The sequence below is a fragment of the Callospermophilus lateralis genome, chromosome 14 (genome assembly GCF_048772815.1).
Source record: "Callospermophilus lateralis isolate mCalLat2 chromosome 14, mCalLat2.hap1, whole genome shotgun sequence".
Classification (NCBI taxonomy): Eukaryota; Metazoa; Chordata; class Mammalia; order Rodentia; family Sciuridae; genus Callospermophilus; species Callospermophilus lateralis.
In genome coordinates this window covers 34,094,826-34,117,403 of record NC_135318.1, presented here as the reverse complement: position 1 = coordinate 34,117,403, position 22,578 = coordinate 34,094,826, and the positions used below count along the sequence as shown (strand labels likewise).

General features: G+C 35.3%; 1 protein-coding gene across 1 annotated transcript in view; it reads left to right on the top strand.

Moving 5' to 3' along the window:
* Nucleotides 1-22,578, top strand: part of Thada (THADA armadillo repeat containing) — a 313,209-nt gene that overhangs the window by 27,054 nt on the left and 263,577 nt on the right. Inside the window, exons 15-21 of the mRNA XM_076833305.2 lie at nt 950-1,073; nt 6,020-6,171; nt 9,397-9,607; nt 12,839-12,974; nt 13,251-13,387; nt 15,862-16,020; nt 17,969-18,126. Coding sequence (XP_076689420.2) covers nt 950-1,073; nt 6,020-6,171; nt 9,397-9,607; nt 12,839-12,974; nt 13,251-13,387; nt 15,862-16,020; nt 17,969-18,126 — 1,077 coding nt within the window. The remainder of the gene's footprint in view (nt 1-949; nt 1,074-6,019; nt 6,172-9,396; nt 9,608-12,838; nt 12,975-13,250; nt 13,388-15,861; nt 16,021-17,968; nt 18,127-22,578) is intronic.

Sequence of the window (22,578 nt, the reverse complement as noted above, 5' to 3'; positions counted from 1 at the left end):
GCATTTTATTATAAGCTTTCATTTTTAATCATTTGTATAAACAGAATAGTAGAGCAGGAGTCTCAAAGGGCCAGGCAGAAGAAGACAATGAATAGTTGGATCTCTGAATGAATTATATTATAGCCAAACTTATCAAGTAGTCTATATTGGGTATTTCTTTGTTTATTTTAAAACATTAAAAAGTATTCATACCTTTGACACCTGAATGCCTCTGGTTAGGAAAATCAGTATTCATACAGCTCAATAGATCTTTCTTTCACCAAAAAATATGTTTTTACTAGTCTGAGCTATAATAGGAATTGTATTTCTTGTTGACTCTGCTAAGATAGGTTTATTACATCATATTATAGCTTATGATCATAGGTATTGTCTCAGTTTGTTTTGTTTTGCTATAACATACTACTTGTGGCTGGATACTTGAGAAAGAAAAGAGGTTGGTGGCTGGAAGGTTCAAACATCACAGTAATGACATCTGGCAAGGACTCTTTGGCTGTGTCACAATATGGCAGAAAGCTTGCACAGAGTAGAAGCAACACGTGTGTGAAAGAGTGAAAGCAAGAGAGCAAGCCAAGAAACTTGAATTTGTATATAACAAACTCATTCTCATAAAAACTAATTTAGTCCTACAAGACTTGACTCATTCTTGGGAGAGAGCTTTAATCCATTCAGTAGGGTGGAGCCCTGAGTAGGCCTTGCCTCTTGGGGGTACTGCCATCTCAACATCACTACATTGGGGGCTTTTCTTGAAGCACATGAACCTTTGCGTGACAAGCTGTATCCAAACCATAGTTTGTGCCAAACTGAATTATCAAGAGACATGAACAACCAGTATTAGTTTTAGAAATCTTTTAATTAAAAATGAAAGAAACACCCACTCTTGAAGGTGGTACTTAAAGATAACCTATTGTGAGTTAACTCAGTTATGCTTACTGTAAATTTTTTTTTTTAGAATTTCATGTCATCCATTTGCAACAGTCTTTTTGAAGCATTATTTCCTGGATCATCCTACTCAACTAGATTTTCAGCTTTAACCATTTTAGGTTCAATAGCTGAAGTTTTTCCTGTCTCAGAAGGTAAGTTTTCAGTTATGTTTGGGGAAGGTTTTCTTTTAAGACACATACTTTTCAACATTTTTTTCTTAAAGTTTCAGTTTATTGTTTTGTCTTTAGATTCCTTTGTATTATACAGTTCTTATGTGTATAAGATCAAATTTGCCAGTAAAGGACAGAAAGGAAAGAAACTATGCCTCCTTTCCATTGATCATTATTTGCCAACTCCACACTACAATTTTCTGTGCTTATTATGAGAAGAGGGAAGTGTTTTACCTCCCTCATTTTTTTTTTTTTTTTTTTTTTTTTTTTTTAAGAAAGGGCCCCAATCTGTTCCTCCCACCCTCCCACCTCAGTATTGGTAATTGAACCTGTGGCCTCACATTGTTCTTTCTGTTTTAAAAATTAGAATAATAATCGTTCCTTTTGTATTTAATATTCCTTAGTGAGTCTTTGTGGTTAAAATGTGGTTTCCCCTATATGCTATCTGTTTCATATGCCTCAATCTGGTTTCGGAAAGACATTATGAGGATGTCATTGCCAGGCATTCTGGTTTAGTGATATTCTGTTTTCCTTCTGTGGGGTACTCAAAAGGATAAGCACTTAGCTTCCCTCTTTGAATCATTTTATTTCCTTTTTGACAAGAAATGATTCTTTGTCCCTGTACATGAGTGTAATGTATAATTTAATATGGGTTTCTTTTTTTTTTTTTGGTACTGGGAATTAAACCCATGGGTGCTTGACCACTGAGCCACATCCCCACCCGCCTTTTTATATTTTATTTAGAGGCAGGGTCTCCCTCAGTTTTTTAGGGCTTTGCTAAGTTGCTGAGGCTGGCTATGAACTTGTAATCCTCTTGCCTCAGGCTTCCAAGCTGCTAGGATTATAGACATGCACCACACGCCCGGCTTAATGTGGATTTCTTGTTTGCTCTGAGCCTTCCTTGACTCTGGTCAAGTAGGAAAATACCCTTCTCAGCTGCTCTTTAGCAGGGAATGGCCAGAAGACTGGAGAATGTCACATTGTATCTTTTTTCCCCCTCTTTTTCTAAAAAATTATTAGGCAAAGTATTTTTTTTAATGGGAATGTGAGTTATTTGCTGTTAATACATGTTTGCTTCATTTGAAGGACATACATTTTTCTCCAGTTTTTATTTAAAAAAAAAAAATCATCCCAGCAGCAAAGTTTTAGTAGTAGTTTAATGAATAGCCATGTACCTTCTACTCTAAATTCATTTGTTTTTAATATTTTGTCATGTTTACTTTATCTGTTATCTCTTATTAGTTTTATAACCATCACATAATGATCAAATTCAGGAAATTTAATGTTGATAAGTGCTATTATCTAATATGTAGTCCATGTTCAAGTTTTGCCAGTTGTCTCAACAAATGGCCTATTATAGGAAAAACAAATTTCCCATGATCTGGGAAGCAGCCCTAGCTCACACATTGCGTTTCAGTCTTAAGCTTCTCTTTACCTTCCTCTGATCTGTAAAGTTTCTTATCTAATGCCATTGACATTTTGGAAGATCATGTCTTAGTTGAGTGTTGTCTCATTGGTTCCTGATGATTTGATTCAAGTTATGCATTTTGGGCAGGAATATTACATAGTTGATACAATGTTCTCAGGGCATCCTAGCAGGAGATATGTGAAATTGGCTCATTCCATTATTCACAGTGATAAACACCTCACTTAGGTAGGGATGACAGGCTGAGAAAAGGTCCCCCAAAGCATCTATGTCAAATCCTTAGAACCTATGAATGTGAACCTTACATGGAAAAGGGGCTTTTGCACAGATGTGATTAAGTTAAGGATATTGTGATAATTTATTATCTGGGTGGGCTGCACATGCCATCAAAAGTTTTCTCTTAAGAAAGATGCAGAGAAAGATATGGCACACTGAAGAGCAGGCAGGGTGACAGTGGAGGTGGAGGTTGTGGTGAGGTAGCTATAAACCATAGAATGCAGGCAGCTACCACAAGCTAGAGGAGGCTCCTTTAGAGCCTGTGGAGTGAGCGCGGCCCTGTTGACTCTTTGGCTTTGGACTTCTGGCTCCCAGTGCTATGAGAATGGATTTCTGTTGTTTTTAAACTACTAAATTTGTTACAGTATCCACAGAAAGGGAATACCAGGGTATCCATTAGTTCAAGGAATTTCAGCCTTGCTACAACTGAATTTCAGGTTTATCTGAGAGTGATCAATTACTTTACACATTCAACAAAAAATTTTTTTTGCATGTTTAATGTATTTATACTAAATCTAAGTGTATGGAGAAAAATATTAGACTGTATTAGATATGTATTTTTCTGTCAGGAGAAAAATTTAATATATTTAAGTATACTTTGAAAATGAACAACTTAAGTCATCTTCCTAATGGAAGATGGAAAGTTTCTTATATGGAAACTTTATTTTATATCTATATGTATCTTATTTTTTAAAAAATATTTTTTGTTTTAGTTGTAGATGGACACAATACCTTTATTTATTTTTATGTGGTGCTGAGGATTGAATCCAGTGCCTTGCAAGTGCAAGGCAAGCACTCTACCACTGAGCTACAACCCTAGCCCTATATGTATCTTATTATATACTTATATATAATATATATAATTAGGCTGTTTCTGATGTCATAAGTACTTATATTAATTAAACAATGTGGGGATAATGCAAATGTAGCAAGCCATACTACATCCATAACTTTTAAAGAAGGCTGAAGAGCCATGACTTTGAAATATAGGATGGAAAATGCAAATTCATCATTCATCTTCATCATAAGAGCTTTAATGTAGGGATTTTACATTATTTTATAGAAGAACTATGATTTGGTAATAGTCAAAATGATTTCTGCCTTTCCTCAATTGTATTCTAGACCATGAAGAATAGTCCACATGCATTAAGTAGAATTAAATGTCACAATATTCAAGGTGAGAAATTGAATTCTACAATTAGATTAAGAGGATTTGTTCCGGAAGTATTAATTTAGTGCTTATTATATGTCAAACAGCTAAGGATAATGGAGTGTATGAAAGCAAGTGTTTCCTTTTTTGGAGTTTGTATGTTAGTGAAGTGAGCCGGACAGTAGTTAACAATATGTAGAAATTCAGATGGAGATGAGTTCTATGAAAAAAACATTTCAGGAAGACAAGTGGGAGATAGAGAGTGCCAGGGACAGTGGGGAGTGCTAGCACTTTCATACAGTAGTGTAAGAGAAAACTTCAGATTTGAATGTCTCTTACCCAGTTGGTCAAAGAAAAAAAATCATGAAGCAAGTTAGAAAATACCTTGAGATCAATGAAAGCGAAAACATGACATACCCAAACTTATGGAATATAGCAAAAGCCGTGCTCATAAGGAAATATGTACCTGTAAATTCCTACATTAAAAAGTAAGAAAGGTCTCAAGTCAGTAACCTAACTAATGCCTCAAGAAATTACAAGAACAAACTTAACCTCAAACAAAAGGAAGGAAATAGTAAAGATTAGAACAGAGATAGATAAAATGCAGAATAAAAAAACAATAGAGAATCAACAAAACCAGAAGTTAGCTTGTTTTTTTTTTAAAGATCAACAAAATTGACAAAATTTTTAGCTAGGCTGGACTAAGAAAAAACAAAAAAGTTGCAAATAACTAAAAATCAGCAATGAAAGCAGAGACATTTCAGACTGGGGATATAGCTCAGTTAGTAGAGTGCTTGCCTTGTATACACAAAGCCCTGGGCTCAATCCCCAGCACCACAAAAAAAAAAAAAAAAAAAAAAAGAAAGTAGGGACATTTCTACACTTACAGCAATTAAAGGATAATAAGTCAATACAATGAACAATCTCCTGGAATGAGCAGGTCACTAGAAACATAAAAAATTCTGACTTGGGAAGAAATAGTAATTTGAACAAACAAGAGATTGAAATAGTTAATCAGAAGCCTACCAGCCCATGACTAGAGTAACAGCACATCATGTACAACCACAAGAATGGGAAGATATATTCCATGTGTGTATGATATGTCAAAATACATGCTACTCTCATGTGTAACTAAAAAGAACAACAACAACAAAAAGCCTGCCAGCAAAGAAAAGTCCAGGCCAAGGGGCTTTCCTGGTGAATTCTACCAAACATTTATAACACCAGTCCCTCCTAGCCTCTCACAAAATTAGAGAGGGATCACCTACTAACTCATTCTGTGAGGCTTTCCTTACCCTGATATCAAAGCCAAACAAAGATACTGAAAGAAAACTGCAGACCAATATTCCTGTGAATACAGAAGAAACATTCTCAGCAAAACACTACTAAACACAATAGTGTATTAAAAATATTGTATACTATGACCAAGTGGATTTTATCCCAGGAATATGGTGGGGTGAATATAAAAATAATAAGACATAAGAATATGCCCTGTTAAAATAAACCTCAAATAAAGGTAAACATAAAAATAACATTATTCTGTGTCATTTCATTCTAAAATACAGTAGGACTTTGGATTCTAGGTCAAGTTTTTAAAAAATTAAAAAATGTTTTATTGGTGCATATTATTTAGAAAGAATGATGGATTTCATTGTGGCATACTAGATCAAGAAGTTTTATGAAGATTTTTCAAAAGATATGTTCCTAAATTTATTTGGTTTTATATATTTTTAAAAAATTACTTAGGAATCTTTTATATGATACCTTTTGAAAAAGAATGAAATTGTTTTAAATTTCTTTATAAAGCTTATTTCCTATTTGGAAAACCAATTTTTTTTATTTTGTCATATGAAGAAATAAATTAATGGAAAAGTGTTTTTATGCTAGTGTGGCATTGTATGAAGTAAAGTAGTATCGTGAGTGAAGTATGAAGTATGGATTTTTGAACTAATTTTCTATAAATTTGATAACTTCAGAAGGTTGTTTTCTTTTTCTTAAATTCATTTTAATTTTTTAAAAAATTTTTTTAAATTTAAATTTTAAATTCATTTTAACTTTTTTTTTTTTTTTTTTCAGGTAGAGGCCAAACAGTGTATCAGCTGAGCCATGATATTGATGTTGATCGTTTCCAAATACTAATAGAATGTTTTACCAGTACTTTTGAAGATGTGAAAACTTTAGCATTTGATCTTCTGATGAAATTATCAATAGCAGCTGTACAATTTCAGGTATTTGGACTTTTCCTATGGAAATGTAAATATGATATAGGCATGAAAATGTACTATTTTAGCATAGATAACACAATCTGAGAATTATCTTGATTCTTTGTGTCTGTCCTCTTATGTCCTTTGACTGTTTCTTTCAGTCATTAATGTCTCTGTTGTTGTGGGGTAGAAATATTGCAAAAGAGAAAGTCCAAATCAGTGAGCCTGGTTTCTTCTTCTTCTTTTTCTTTTTAAATTGCTTTGTTCAAAGGGGTAGTATAGGAAGCAGTAGGTTTTATTATTTATAAGATTACTAGTAGATTTCAGTTAACGATAGTTCACGTGGCCACGTAATATTTGATCAAAACACATAACTTACAGTAATTTGAGTTTTCTAAGTTAATCTTCTTGTTCCTGGGAAGCTGAATGTACATAGGGTAGAGAACATGCTTCTGGTCTTCCAATAAGCAATAGCTAAACAGAGACTGAAACTCAAAAAGAGTATTTGAGGTTAGCAACTATTCTCTCCCAAGTGCTCTGCTCTGACTCTGGCCTCAGCCCTAGCCTCCGCCTAGCTTAAGTCCCTGCTCTTCCTGTCTTGGAGTATGGGCTTCAGAGTGAAGGCAGTGAAGGCACAGCATGGGGTGGGTCTGCATGAACCCCCTCACTACGCTTTTCACTTGGTACTTGAGGTGTATTCTGGGGCTGTCTGCTGGGGTCATCAGCAGAGTACTGGCTCTAGAGTTTTACTATAGCTCTCTGTTAGAGTGCTGTAGAGATCAAGATTGCCTGCTGCTGAGTTCTGCATGGTCAGGGCCTTAGGCTGTATTTAGGGCTTGCCAGCTTATAGGTGTAGTGGTATTCTGTAGGAGCACATACCAGAGAGCACAGTGTTTGTTTCTGTGGCTTTTATGGCATTGCAAGATCTCAGGGTATCTTTTCTGATTTGGATCCAAATTGGGAATTGCTCTCCAGTGTCTACCTGTGCCTGTGATCTTCCAGGTGCCCTGGTGAGCAGAAGGTTCTTTGGTGCTTAGTTTGCTAACTCTATAGGGTTTTTTTTTTTTTTTTTTTTTTTTTAAGAGAGAGAGAGAGAGAGAGAGAGAGAGAGAATTTTAATATTTATTTATTTTTTAGTTTTTGGCGGACACAACATCTTTGTTTGTATGTGGTGCTGAGGATTGAACCCTGGCCGCACACATGCCAGGCGAGCGTGCTACCGCTTGAGCCACATCCCCAGCCCCCTATAGAGTTTTAATATAAGAGACTCTTCCTCTATTAGCTCCTACTCCCTTACTTGTAGCCTTGTATCACATATAAGGCTATGCCTCCTTTCTGGCAAATATTTTGAGAGTTTTTGGAGTGAAGAAGGTATATTGTAGCACATCTGTAAAAGACCTGATTCTTAGGTAAGCTATGCAGGGCCTTTAGGGAGCCTCTACATCTCTAATTTGGTAAAAATGCACTTGGTTATAAAGATACTAATGTAAAATTCAGAAAATTTGGTGCCACACGTGACGTGACTTGCTGTAGGTTTTTGCTTATTCTCTCTGGTCTGGCTTGCATGTTGGTAAACTGGTCATTTGAATAGGTGTTCAAGATTTTTAAAAATGTTAACTAAGTACCCTATATTTAATACATATTTGTGATGACATATCTTTCTAAATATGTCTTTACAACTCACTTGGTTTACTGCCCTTCTTTCTGTGGAGCTTAGGTCTTTACGTTGTATTTTGATTGATCTAAGGTGGTAGAGCAAAGATATTTAGATTTCAAAGTCTATTTATTCTGTTCTGTTTTTTTTTAAACTAATCGCCTAATACCATTCAAGGATTTACTGTCAGTTGTCAAAATGTTTTAGGTGTGCTTAATTGTTCCTTTTTATATTTATTTAAATTTGAGTTTTTTTTTTTTTTAGAAAGTATTGGTGACTGAACCCAGGGGTGCTCTACCACTGAGCTAATCCCTAGCCCTTTTATTTATTCAGAGACAGGGTTTTATTGAGTTGCCCAGGCTGGCTTCAAACCTGTGCTCCTCCTGCCTCAGCTTCCTGAGTTTCTAGAATTATAGGCGTGCACTACTACACCTGGCTGGCCACTATTTTTAAGTTTAGGTCATAGAAAATTAAACATCAAATGACAAAGAACTTAAACTGGTAATCAAATCAGCAATTAGATATATACTATTTTGAAATTATAAGACATCTTTAAATATCTATAATAAGCCTTAAAATTGAGGTTATAAAATTTTTCCTCATGTATTAGACAATTATGGAATAATCCTAGTAGAATCAGAATAGTATTGAGAATTCAACCCCTGATTTCCAGAGTGGTGAGCACAGGGCCTGTCAGCTGTTGAGTTAGAACTGGGACCCATGACTCCTGTTGTCCATCTAGGGCCTTTCATGACTATTGCAGTGAACCATTCTTTGTTCTGACTTCTTTAGGATAGACTATGTGAGTGGATATTTATAGGAGATCTAGGTGTGGGAGCTCAGATGCAGATTTCTGAGGCTGATCTGATTACTTAATTTCCCACATTTATATGTGGAATTTCACAATGAATAACCTCCCTATGGCTTTGTAATTTTCTGCATTGAACTACCTCTATGGGAAAGGGGACGGAGAAGAAGGGCAGCATATAATTTGGCCAGGTAAAACATAAACTGTGAGGAAAAAGATTACATTCTATAGAAACAACGAAGGTGATCTGACTGTAGCCGTAGTGAATTTCTATAGGAAAAAGTACACTTTTGCTGAAGAAAGACTTCAGTTTTAAAAAAATGATAGCTGCTGGGCATGGTGGCACATGCTTGTAATCCCAGCCACTCAAGAGGCTGAGGCAGGAGGATCACAAGTTCAAAGCCAGCCTCAGCAAAAGTGAGGTGCTAAGCAACTCAATGAGATCCTTGTCTCTAAATAAAATACAAAATGGGGCTGGGCATGTGCCTCAGTGGTTGAGTGCCTTTGATTTCAATCCCTAGTACCTAAATAAATAAATAAATGAATAAATGATAGCTTGTAGTGTTGAATTTTCCAATTGAAAGCATTTTAAGCATCTTCATCTCTGAACTAATAATAATTATCATCAATTGCTATAAGAAAAACTAACATATTCAGGGAGAAAATAAATTAATCTTCATATTGAGTTAGTTATATGGTAGGCTGTGGTTTTAATTATGTGTTATTCCATCAAATCTTGGAACTCTTCCATGGCAGTGACTGAGACTGAGACTGTACTTCATTCTAGGATTCTGAGAAACTGCAAGGCTTATTCCAGGCAGCTCTGGAGCTCAGCACAAGCACGAAACCCTATGACTGTGTAACAGCCTCCTACCTGCTGAGCTTTTTAATCTGGCAGGATGCTCTGCCCTGGTCCCTTTCTGTGGCTACACCCCAGCAGGACGCATGTGGTGATGGAGAAAAATCTGCTGCCATGGTGGAAAGGAACACATTGATGGGTTTGTATTGAGGAAATGACCTTTTGCTCCTTTTTTGTTGTTGTAATCAAAACCATTATCTTATTTTCTCACCATTCATTGGTTAGACTATCTCATGGTTAAACATTTACTTATGTTATTTTTTTTATAATTTTTTAAACATTTATTTTTTAGATGTAGGTGGACACAATACCTTTATTTTATTTTTATGTAGTGCTAAGGCTCGAACCCAGTGCCTCACGCATACTAGGCAAGTGCTCTGCCTCTGAGCCACAACCCCAGCCTTACTTGTGGTTTTTTTATTTAAGAGTTTACCAGCATATAAGTGCCTGCAGTTCCTTTTTTTGTGAATAAACAGTGAACTCAGCTATAATATTTGTTTCTAAACAGAGAATTTTTGTTAAATTGATATACAAATGTCCATTAATAGATTACTTTTTTAAAAAAAATATTTTTTACATTTTGATGAACCTTTATTTTATTCATTTATATATATGCAGTGCTGAGAATCGAACCCAGTGCCTCACACATGCTAGGCAAGCACTCTGCCTCTGAGCCACAACCCCAGCCCTAATAAAGTACTTTTTAAAAGAGGACCTGTTTCTCTATCGAATGTCTACTCTTTTATTCTGCAGAAATTTTACCACATTATAGACAGATCAGCTTCATTATTTCTATACAGAGCAGAGTTCCCTTATCTGTTGAAGTTTATGTTCTGATTGACTGTCGTGCTCCCTTCCCTTTTATGTTTTTATATAGCCTGTTCTAAAATCTTGGCTCTGAAATGGGTTAGATCTAGTGGTTTTCAGCAAATATTTGTTTGGGATTTATAGTCTTAATTTTATACTAGTAAATCTTTATTTTGGAATTGTAGTGGGTATATGAATAGATACAATTTTTTTTTTTTTTTTTTTTTTTTAGTACCAGGTATTGAACCAAGTTAAGCACTTTAACCACTGAGTCCCCTTTTATATTTCATTAGAGACAGGATCTTTACTGAGTTGCTAAGGCTGGGTTTGAGCTCGCCATCCCTCCTGTCTCTGCCTGCTGAGCTTCTGGGATTACAGGCATGGGCCACAGTGCCTGTCTAGATACAAATTTTGCAACTCAGATATAGGTCAGATATAGAAAGAAAGTTCCAAATTATTTTTCTCAAGATGATAAAAAAGGCCATGATGAAACCTGTAGTGGGAGAAAAGTAGGAGGTATAGGTAGTTCTGGTGGGAACGTGGCCTTTAAGTCCGCAGAGAGATGACAGAATCATAGAAGACGACATTTGCCCACTTTAGTTGCTTCAGGGCTAGGTTCAAAAGGAGACCCTGGTCGGAAGAGGACTGCAATTGGGGTGTGCTGGGGAGTGCATGCGTCACAGAAAGTCTTTTAAGATATTTTATTTTTTATTTTTTAAAATATTTATTTTTTTAGTTGTAGTTGGACACAATACCTTTATTTTGTTTTGTTTACTTATTTTTATGTGGTGCTGAGAATCGAACCCAGGGCCCTGCATGTGCTAGGCAAGCGCTCTACCGCTGAGCCACAACCCCAGCCTAAGATTTTTAGAACTTCATTTCAGACATGCAAAGAACACTTGAGTAAATAAGGTTTAAGTAACAGAAATAGAAAAGCTTCATAAATTTTGTTCTCTAGTTAGGTGATGACAGCTTAAGAAGTAGAAGAAGGGCTAGAGGTGGAGCTCAGTGGTAGAGCATGTGCTTAGCCTGCCTAAGGCCAGGTTTGATCTCAGAATAACAAAACAAAACAAAATAACAGTAGTAAAAAACCTCCCAAAACAAACAAAAAAACAACTCCTCAGTTTTCTTAGCTGGATGCAGTGGCCCATACCTAGGATCCCAGCTTCTCTGGAGGCTGAGGCAGGAGGAGGCTGAGGCCTTGAGCAACACAGGGAGACACCCATCTCCTAAAAAAAGAAAAAAAAAAAAAAAAAAAAAAGAAGAAGAAGCCTCTTTTTTATTCTACTTAATCTTTCATTTTGTTTTCCTTTTTAATTTTACCACCAATGTATTGTCATGAATTTGGTTTCACATAATTTTGAAAGCATTGTATATGTTATACAGATTTACCACAATTTATTAATCTATTGTCCTGTTTCAGAGAAGCAACAAATGAGCATAACACATTGGTTGAATCATCATGATAGCAATCTAAGTCTTCATATTTCCCATAGTAGCTAAAATAAAAGTAGAAATACTATATGTATGTTGGGGGTTAGGAGTAGGGACACAAACATTTATTCCTTAACAGACAAATACCTAGAGAAATGAAAACATGCCCAAATAAAAATTATACAGGAATGTTCATAGCAGAATTATTTATAGTAGCCAAAAAGTAGAAATAATTCACATGTCTATCAACTGATAAATGGATAAATAAAAATGTATGGCCATACAGTGAACTATTATGCATTCATATGCAATAAAGAATGAAGCATCTGTATATGTGGCAGCGTGAACATGGAAAATGTTATGCTAAGTGAAAGATGCCAATTATGGAAGACCTTTTATTGTGTAATTCCACTTATGTGGTATGTCCAGAATAGCAAAATCTATAGGAACAAAATGTAGGTTATGATTGCTGAGGGCAGAGGAAGGATAGAGGTACAGAGAGGAAGAAACTGCAAATAGGTAAAGGTCTTTGGGTGGATAAAGAAAATGTTCTAGAATGTGGTATATGCCTATATCTCTGACTATATTAAAAACCATTTACTTTTATGCTTTAAATGTGTGAATTGCATGGTGTGTGAAATATGTGTCACTAAAGCTGTTATTAAAAGTTATCTCTTGACCAATTAGCACATGCCACATGGACCTGGGCTTTGATACCCCAGGTAGAGGAGGTTCAGAATGAATGCATAATGAATCCAGGCAATTAGGGAAGACACTCAGTTCTTTAACTAGAAATGGGCAGTGGGCCAGATAACCTTGAAAAATCTCTTTCTGGTTCAAGTATGAAGTTCAGTTGAGTGTTTTTCGTGGGAACTATTTTGCTGTCCATAAATTTATAAATGTGTTTTTTTTTTTTTTTAAAGAGAGAGTGAGAGAGAGAGAGAGAGAGAGAATTTTAATATTTATTTTTTAGTTATCGGCGGACACAACATCTTTGTTTTGTATGTGGTGCTGAGGATCGAACCCGGGCCGCACGCATGCCAGGCGAGCGCGCTACCGCTTGAGCCACATCCCCAGCCCCTATAAATGTGTTTTAAAATGGGTATTGTTTTCTCTTTGCTTTTTCTAGTTATCAAGTGCTTGATGGAAAATCTTGAGGAAGAGGTAGCTCAAGCTGAAAATTCCTTGCTTCAGGCAGCGGCATCGTTTCCAATGTATGGGCGAGTTCACTGTATAACAGGAGCCCTGCAGAAGTTACCACTAAAGTAAGAACATCCCCAGCCGCCTCTCCTCTCAGAAGCACACTTAGGCTCCAGCTTTTGCCTTTTATCAGTGTGTCCTGGGAATGGAACGTAGTCTGCTGCCTTAAAGAGAATAGAAAATGAGACTTATAAATCTGTTTATACGTTTTTGTGTTTCAAGTATTTCATGTATTACACAATTTTGAAACACATTCTTTAAACTCCTTTTATGTATCAATTTTCATTATTAATATTTGTTTTTTGCTTTTGGTATAAGTGTCCCTAATGTCCTTGTTGCAGCAGCCTGCAGTTGGTGAGTGAGTGGAGACTTTTGGTGGAGAAGCTCCTGTCCATGTCCTACAGGCTTTCTGCTGTGGTGTCTCCGGTCATTCAGAGCTCCTCCCCCGAGGGCCTCATCCCCATGGACACTGATTCAGGTCAGCAGACAAAGAGAGCTATAGTGCTGTTGTTTGATTATTATATCATCTGTCTCTCTTCTTTGGTAATCATATCTTTGAAGAGATATAAAAGCTAAGTTGAGAAAATAAGAAAGGCCTGCAGAAGAAGATAAATAGTAAATATTTGTTGATTATGAATATATCAGTGAATGAACAATTATTGAAAGGATAGGAGCCAAGCTTAGTGTCTGGGAGGTCCTACTGTGCATGCATGGGTACTTGAACAAGTCCAAAAAGATTGGCTATTAAAGATGTGCACAAACATAAAGTGTACCTTTAAAATGAAGTAAATTTATATTTCAGGTTAAAGTTTGTGAATGCATTTTGTAATGCAGATGAGAACCTTTTATTAGGAAGAGTCTAAGTATATTATGAACACATGCTGTCCATACAATGAAATACCTTGGGATGATATTTAAAGTGGCCTGGAGCATTGTGTTTTGCATAGAAAATGTTGGCTTTTAAAAAAAAAAATAATAAGTTGGATAATGTGTTGGTTCATGATGCTAAGACACATTTATTTAGGTTAATGTTTTAGCTTTCTTTCTTTGTACATGAAAAAAAAGTAGTCTTTTTTTTTTTTTTAACTTTTGAAAATTATTTATTTTTATGTGGTGCTGGGGATTGAACCCAGTGCCTCACACATGTTAGGTAAGCATTCTGCCACTGAGCCACAGCCCCAGCCCAAAACATATGTAGTCTTATAGCTAATATTTGGATCAGGCAAATACCAGATTATTCTGGATCAAAGGTCTTGAATATTTCAGTTACCTATTGTAGAAAGAGCCTATAGGATATGCTAAAATTCTTTGTGTAGAGAGTTTTAAAATATCTTTGGCTCACAGACTTTTTAAAAATTCTGTCTCATCTTTTGATTGTCTTTATTTTTTCTCCTTCTTCCCCATGTTATCTGTCATGCATTCTGAATTTCTTGGCAAAAACCTCCCAAGAACCATAGAATAAATGAACAGGATCCTTGAAATTTTATTCTGATTTTTCCTCATCTTTGTATGGTATCTTTTGGGCTAGTGTTACTTTTTCATGGCTATTGAAGTTTGTTTGGGGCAGAATTTCAGTGAAGAGACAAATGAGCATAACACATTGGTTGTATTTTCATGATAGCAGTTTGAATCTTTATATTTCCAACAGTACCTAAAATATAAGTATAAATAATAGATGTATGGCTAATACCTGTTCTTTGATTTGTTCATCTATTCTGCATGATTACCTGTTGGTATTCAGAGCTTGGGGGCTGAGGTTGTGGCTCAGTGGTGGAGTGCTTGCCTAACATGTGTGAAGTCCTGGGTTGGATTATCAGCACCACATATAAATAAATAAATAAATAAATAAAATAAAGGTTAGTCAACAACTAAAATGTATATATTAAAAAAAAAGTTAGAGCTTGGCTAACTTCTTATTACCTAGCCATTCATTTATTCGTTCAGCCCATGTTATTGAACCTTGGCCATGAACCAGTTTCTGTTCTAGGCACTGGTACTCCGCAGTGTACAAAGTGTTGCATTCATGGAGCTTACTCCTAATCTAGTGAGTGCTCATTGAGTAAAAATGAAATTTAATGTAATACTAGGAGTGTAAACCACACTGAGAAAGCAGTATATTATATGATGTATTTAAAGCCAAATATGGAGTCTTCATGATATTCTTATATTATGAAAGACTGGTTGTTAATTTTAAAGAATTTTTTAACATTTATATTTTTAAATTATATTGCAGATAGGGTAACAACCTCTTAAAATTAATTGAAGTTTATTGGACTTCTATCACGTGATAAGCATCATGTTTGAGATTCTTTTTTTTTAACCTTTATTTATTTAAAAAATATTTTTAGTTGTACATGGACACAGTATCTTTATTTTGTTTATTTACTTTTATGTAGTGCTGAGGATGGAACCCAGTGCCTCACACAGGGGAGGCAAACGCTTTACCACTGAGCCACACCCCAGCACACCTTACCTTTATTTTGCTGAGGATTGAACCCAGCACCTCTTGCATGCTAGGCAAGCGCTCTACTGCTGAGCTACAACCTCAGCCCCATGTTTGAGATTCTTAAGACAAACAGAAGCAATGTAAATGAAATGGCAGCCTTTGTTCTGTGGATGGTTATGGTTGTATTTTTTATCATATCTTCAGCCCAAATTGCCATGTTTTAAAAATACACTTAAAGGGGCCTGGGGATGTGGCTCAGTGGTAGAGCGTTTGTCTAGCATGCACAAGGCCTCAGGTGTAATCCCCAACACTGCACCCCCGCCAAAAAAAAAAAAGTCTACTTAAATATCATGAAGACTCTATACAGATAATTTTCACATTACCTACTCTGTCTCTTCTAATAGAGGTTATTATCAGGTGTTGAAAATTACACAATTTTTGAGTGCAGGTACCCCCAAGGGAATCTGCATGTGATGTGGAACTGGAGTTTCGTGTCTTTCTTGCAGAGTCAGCAAGCCGCTTACAGGTGATTCTCAAAGAGATTCAGCCACGAGATACTAATGATTACTTCAACCAAGCCAAAATACTGAAAGAATGTGATAGTTTTGATTTGGAGGACTTGAATGTCAGTGTGTCAAATATTGATACTTCTGCAGAAATCAAAGGTAACATATGTAAAGTTGATATGTAATCATTGTTTTTTCTTTTTTTTTTTTTTTTTGTATGGTACTGGGGATTGAACCTAGGTCCTCATGCATGCCAAGTAACAGCTTTATCTTTTAGTTTTAGTTTCAGTCCCAGGTGATTAAGTAATAGTAAAATATATGGAATGTTTTTTTATATAACAAATGAAGTCTTTCTTTAAAAAAAAAATTGGTTTTGGAAATGATCTGGTTTTAGGAATGAATTTATAAGACTTTAAAAACCAGTAAGTGATGTGTTCCAGTTCAGCATACAAGGTGGTATAGCAGAAGGCCTTTTAGTGCTAAAATCCTCTTGACAGGCCAGGTGCTGTACAAGCAGTGTTGCTCCTTGAATCTGAGTGGGGCAGCAGTCATCTCCCTTCAATGGGGTTCATTGGTATCTGCTGTGCAAGTTCTTAAAGTAGAACAGCCTTTTAATGGAAATAAACTTTAGTACTCATCAAAATGTGAGATGCTCTATTTTACTAGGCCTCCAGAATTTCAGTCTCTACCGCTTGTTTTTATCATTAGTTGTTACTATTGAATTTTCTGTAATACTGTGAAGTCATCAGAAGCAGTAGTTTCTTGATTTATTACATATTCTGCATTCTCCACTAGGTGGCGATATTGTTTTACAAAATTGTCTTTGCAATTATATTTTGAAAATTACAAAAACTACTATTATGTGCTTATTGTAATAGTTTCACACAACATAGAGATAAATACAAATTAAAAACAAATTAAAGCTGACTGTTATTACTTCCTTTTCCACTTTCCTGTTTAGTATATGTTCTTTTATACCTATGGTATGTTATTTATATACATTTATCATTTATGTTTAGTGGAATTTTTTTTAAAAAAACATGGGATTACAGTATAAATATTATTTTGTTAATTTTTATTTTTAATTTAAAAGTTTATTTTGGATTTTTAAAAATGTCAGTACTAAAACACTCCTAAAATACTCCTAAAGCTAGAATAAGGTAGTAAATCAGGGTAATTGTAGCTTATTGACCATGGGATTTAAATATATCTTGAAGGAGATTTTGTATTTTTCTTTAATTTTTTCTTCTTCAGTACTAGAGGTATCAAACCCAGGGGTGCTCTACCATTGTGCTACAACTCCAACCCTTTTTATTTTTATTTGAGACATGGTCTTGCTAAGTTACTGAGCCTCGAACTTATGAGCCTCCTGCCTCAGCCTTCCAAATTGTTGGGATTACAGGTGTGCACCAGTGCACCTAGCTTTTTCCTTTGGATAGGACAAAGGGGAGGGGGGAGAGGGCAAAGGGGTAGGAAAGACAGTGGAATGAGACAGACATCATTACCCTAGGTACATGTATGATTGCATAAATGGTGTAACTCTACTGCATACACAACCAGAGAAGCAAAAAATTCTGCTCCATTTGTGTACAATGAATCAAAGAGCTTTCTATTGTCATGTATAACTGATTAGAACTAATAAATAAAAAACAAAAGGAAAGAAAAATAAATATGTAGGAAAAAAAGAGATTGTCTCAAAATAAAATTAAAAAAAAAGAAAAAATAAATATGTAGAAATAGAAAATAAAGTTCTTTTCTACTCAGCTGATATAACAGCCATATTTGCCAAAATAAATAAGAAGTGTATTTATTAGTCTTTCATATAATACTTTATGGATATTAAGTTTTGAAGGAATATTTTGTTTTTTAAAAAATTGATTTTGAAAACAACAAATTAAAAAATACTTAGCATGATTTCTCCTCATGGCACATGCTTGACAAATATTAGATTTTTTTCTCCTGAATAAATAGAACATATAACAAATTGGTTTGTTTAAATGGATTATTCTTGGGGAAATTATGAACAAGCTTGTTCTAAGAAACCTAGGGTGTGAGTAATCGAGTGTCTAGTGTTGCAATAGTTTTTTTTTTTTTTTTTCCCCTTAAGGTAAAGAAGGAAAAACATGTGATGTAACTGCTCAGATGGTGCTGGTGTGTTGTTGGAGAAGTATGAAGGAAGTTGCTTTACTTTTAGGCACACTGTGCCAGCTTCTACCTATGCGGTCTATGCCAGAATCTTCTGATGGATTATTAACAGAGGATCAGGTAAGGCTCCAGCAGATGTAAATCACAAGCTTCTATTTATGATCCAACTTTAAAAAATTTTTGAATTTTTCTTGAATAAAATTTTACAGCTGTCAACTGAAAAATAGTTCACAATAACTTAGGATTTTAGATCTGTAGTACATTTCAAAACTATGGCGTTTTAGGAATATTTTTATATAAGCATAGTTTTTAACCTTACTTTTTACTGCGATATTATTATTTTAATTCTCTTTCTCCATTTAACATACATAAACTTAAATTTTAGTTGAAACTCTCTAGTAAAACTCTCCAAGTCTCTTAAATTTTGCAGAGGAATACAAAGTAACATATTGGTTGATTATGGATCTTATGTTTTCCACTACTTCAATAATAAAGTTGTAGTCACTTTGGTTTTTTTGGCTGACTTTTATTTTAAGACCACAAAGTTAGTTCACCATCTGGGACTGTTCAAGGGACTTGAGTGCAGTGTTTACAAGAAATTAGTTTACCACAAGCATTTCATTTGGAAATATTTTAGATTTATTAGATTTCTGTTTTTAATTGATTCCCTCTTCCTTTCCATATGGTTTCAACAAATCCATTTCCCACAGTTTTTCAGCAAAGATATATAACACATACTTTCATTTTTAACCTTTTTCAAATAAAGATAATTTTTTCCCCTAGGGTATTACAACATTCAAGAACAAAACAAATATTGTAGTATGCTAATGCTCATTATTTCTATAATCACCACGTGACTCATTCCATGGAAATAATGCTAATATTTTTATTCTCACACTCTGTGGCTCATGTGCTTGCATCTGGTTAACAGCTGGCCTATGATGTTGCAAGGCCCCAGGAAGGAGAGAGGCAAAGGCGAACAGTACACTGTGGGCAGCATTATGTTCCTTATTCTCCTCCAAATCAAATAGGCGTTAATGTTCTAGAGTTATTTGGAGTGGTTGCTGGTAACTGACTGTAGCGCCAATGCCAACATCTTTGCTTAGGAATCAGTTATGATTAATGATTACTTCACTGATGTTTACCATCTTGCTATGAAATAAACATGTGCCTTGATTTCTCATCTTCTCTTTCCAAGGACAAGTTAAAACATATAGTTTTTTGGGGGTTGTTGGAGTGTATTAAAAATAAATTAAGGGAAACATTTTGTTTCCACTATAACTGAGGCAGACCTGAGAGCTTCCTATGAAATTTATTTTGCCTTGACACCTTTTCTGATGCATCCAAAGTTTTATGCAATGTAAGTGAATTTATGTGGGATAACTATGTAAAAATTCTGAATTAAGATGAAAGAGATGTGTGTAAAAAAACTCACAGACTAACAATAATAAAAAGACAGGCTCTTAAAAATCACAGAGTACTTCCAATGGTGATTTGCTTGAATAAAAATAGAATTCTGACTTTTTTTTTTTTTTTTTTTTTTTTTGGTCAAATCTTAGTTTCCATTGTAATGCCCTGCAATTTTTCCAGTGCGTTGTTCTGTGATAACTGTAGTTTTGAGAAGAAACTAATGGCTTAACAAGGGATCAAAAATATACGTGATAATTGTGTTCTAGCATTGAAATACTTCTCTCTATGGAAAACTTTATTCTTGATCTTGCTGATTTTAAAGAAATGTCTCAGTTTAGGAGTATTTGGTCCATGAAAATCCAAAGTCATCAAGAAATTAGTTACATGACTGCTTTTAAACAAAATTTTTTGCTTCTTTAAAAATACTCTCATGTCCTTAATACCTTTAAGAGTTAAAAATATAAATGACAGAGAAGAATGTAATTTACATTGGAATGGCTGGCCACACCTCAGGTATACCTTGCCAAGGGCATGGTTGCCCTGTTGCAGCTAGATCTGCTGTGCCTAGTGGCAAAACTACCAGTTTAAGAGTCAACACCTTAGGTGAATGTGACTCCAACAGACCTGGACACATTGAGGCTGTGACGTGACTTGCAGGCAGAATTCCAGCCTCATGGTGGAGAATGTGAAACCTAGGTTTTATAGTACCAGCAATAACAACTATGGCAGCTTTTACATCAATGAATGGAAGATGCTGTTTCATATAGACTAGCATACTGATTATTCCCTCTACTTTTGAAAAACTAATATAATTCTATTATAATTTGAAATTTCATGGCTTGAGTCTAGAAGACAGGGAAGATTTCTTTTGTAGCCCAGTTTTCTTAAGACCATCTTGATTTTGTGGCCCTTTGTTAAAGGGGGTGGCCACTTAAATTCCACATATGTGAGTATATCTTATAATAAGGCTAACAGGAAGTAAGATTACAATTTGAGGGCTTTTATTGCTGTTTGAAGAGAAGAACTGAGGCTTGTTTATAATTCCGAGTTTTCAGTGTTGTAGTCACAAACTATTGGAGCGGAAAGGGTCACAGAGATGATATTCTCCAGCTCCTTTGGACAGGAGGAAGCTGAAACCCCTGGATGTTACCTGGTTCTCCCAAGATCACAAAGCTGGTTTGTGGCAGCTCTGGAAAGGAACCTGATTCTTCTCCTTCACAGACATGTTCACATGGCACAGTGCTGCCTTTGTTCTGAACTGCTCATTTAATTTTTCTTTTAGTTGAATTTTTTTTTTATTTCTAATACTCAAGCAAATATTTGCAAGCAGCAAGGCAGTAAGACACTTTCCTACTGAACTTTTTAACAAATGATCTTTTCCTTAGATCACTTTTTGTGAAGCAGTATGCTCTCACCCGCTGCTCCACGAGGCAAATGTGTTCATTCAGTGGCATGTCTGACTTTCCTCCTGCACTGTAATCATGTAATGAAAGGTTCTTTCATAATGTCCCTGTATAAGAGGCAGAGATAAAACCAGCTTTGAGGGATGTAAGTGGAGACCCTTCTAGAGTGGACAATGCACACAGCCTTATCGCACAGCTTCCTGGATAGTTGGTGTGTGTCTAGGTTTCTAGCTTGATGTTTTGCTGATACAGACTTTTGCTTGATACATTTTCTTGGTCCTCTTTCCATGGGATATCTGGTACCTGTTGCCTACTGATTTTTTAAAATAACTTCCTCTACCTGGAGTAGCAATACATTTACATATCTTTTCTTATATTCCTAAAAAGAAGCTTCTGTGCAAATTTTTCCTTCTTGCTTCCCTTTACTAGTAATTGTTGGCATAGAAATCATATGAATAAAAATAATTGCCAACTATTAGAAGAACTTCTACTTTATTTTTATTTTATTTTTTAATATTTATTTTTTAGTTTTAGGTGGATACGATATCTTTAATTTATTTTTATGTGGTGCTGAGAATCGAACCCAGTGTCTCATGTATGCTAGGCGAGCGCGCTACCACTTGAGCCACATCCCCAGCCCACAAGAACTTCTACTTTAGATTTGATTATAACTTGCATAATGCACAGGGCTAACTGGGTTGATAAATTCCCTCTGGGTTTTTCATTATGTAGTCCATTTTGAAATGGGCTACAAATGGAGTATACTTTAAGCATTTGTAAGTTTAAAAGTAATTGCCTTTGTATTTTATTTTGCCCAAGATTGATTAGTTTTTAGAATTTGAATTGTGCTGCATGGAAGTTACTTTTTTTAAAAAATTTATTTTAAATTTTGAGACAGGGTCTCACTAAGTTGCATAGGGCCTCTCAAAGATGTTGAGGCTAGCCTTGAACTTGCAGTCTTCCTGCCTCAGCCTCTCAGTTCGCTGGGATTATAGGTATGTGGCATCTTGCCTAGCTGGAAGTTATCATTTTTAAGTTTTGAAATGAAGTTGAGCATGAAACCACATCTTTAAGTCTCCTGTTTATTGGCTACCTTACTATATGGGTATGGTGGGGACATAAAAAATAATAATTTGTGGTTCTCTGACCTCAGAGAGCTTAGAAGTATAGTAAGGGGCATAAGACAAGTTCATTAAAAAAATTCAGACTAAGGGCAATGGTTAAAATGGCTCAAGATTAAGAGTTTGCTAGAAAGCAAAGAATAAACATTCTGGTAAGATATATCTAAACACCAGAAAACTATGGCCTTTGTTGTTGTTATCCAGGAAAACAATGTTTCAGCTTTGAAGAAATCACTGTAGTAGAGAATGTATAGTTGAAAACATTAATTATCTTACTGGAGGATAAACTTTTGTAAAACATCTCATTTAACCAAAGTGGAATTTGAAACTCAACTGTTGACATTCTCAAAGTTATAAGGAGTGACTTTGTCTTGAATTGAGTTTTATTTTTTAAAATACAAAGTAAAGCCTCAAATGGACATTTCTTGATTGCTGCTGTGCCAGGTACTCTACTAAATGCTTATATGCTTAATCTCATTTATTTCTCACAATCATCCTCTGAAGTAGGTTTTAGTTCACCACCTTCCTGGCTTCAGAGTCTCAGATCTTAACCACTGTATGTGCCCTTGATAAAAGTGTCCCAGCTGTACTTAAATCCTCTTGGGTTTATGTATTTATGAATGGAATGAGTCTTGATT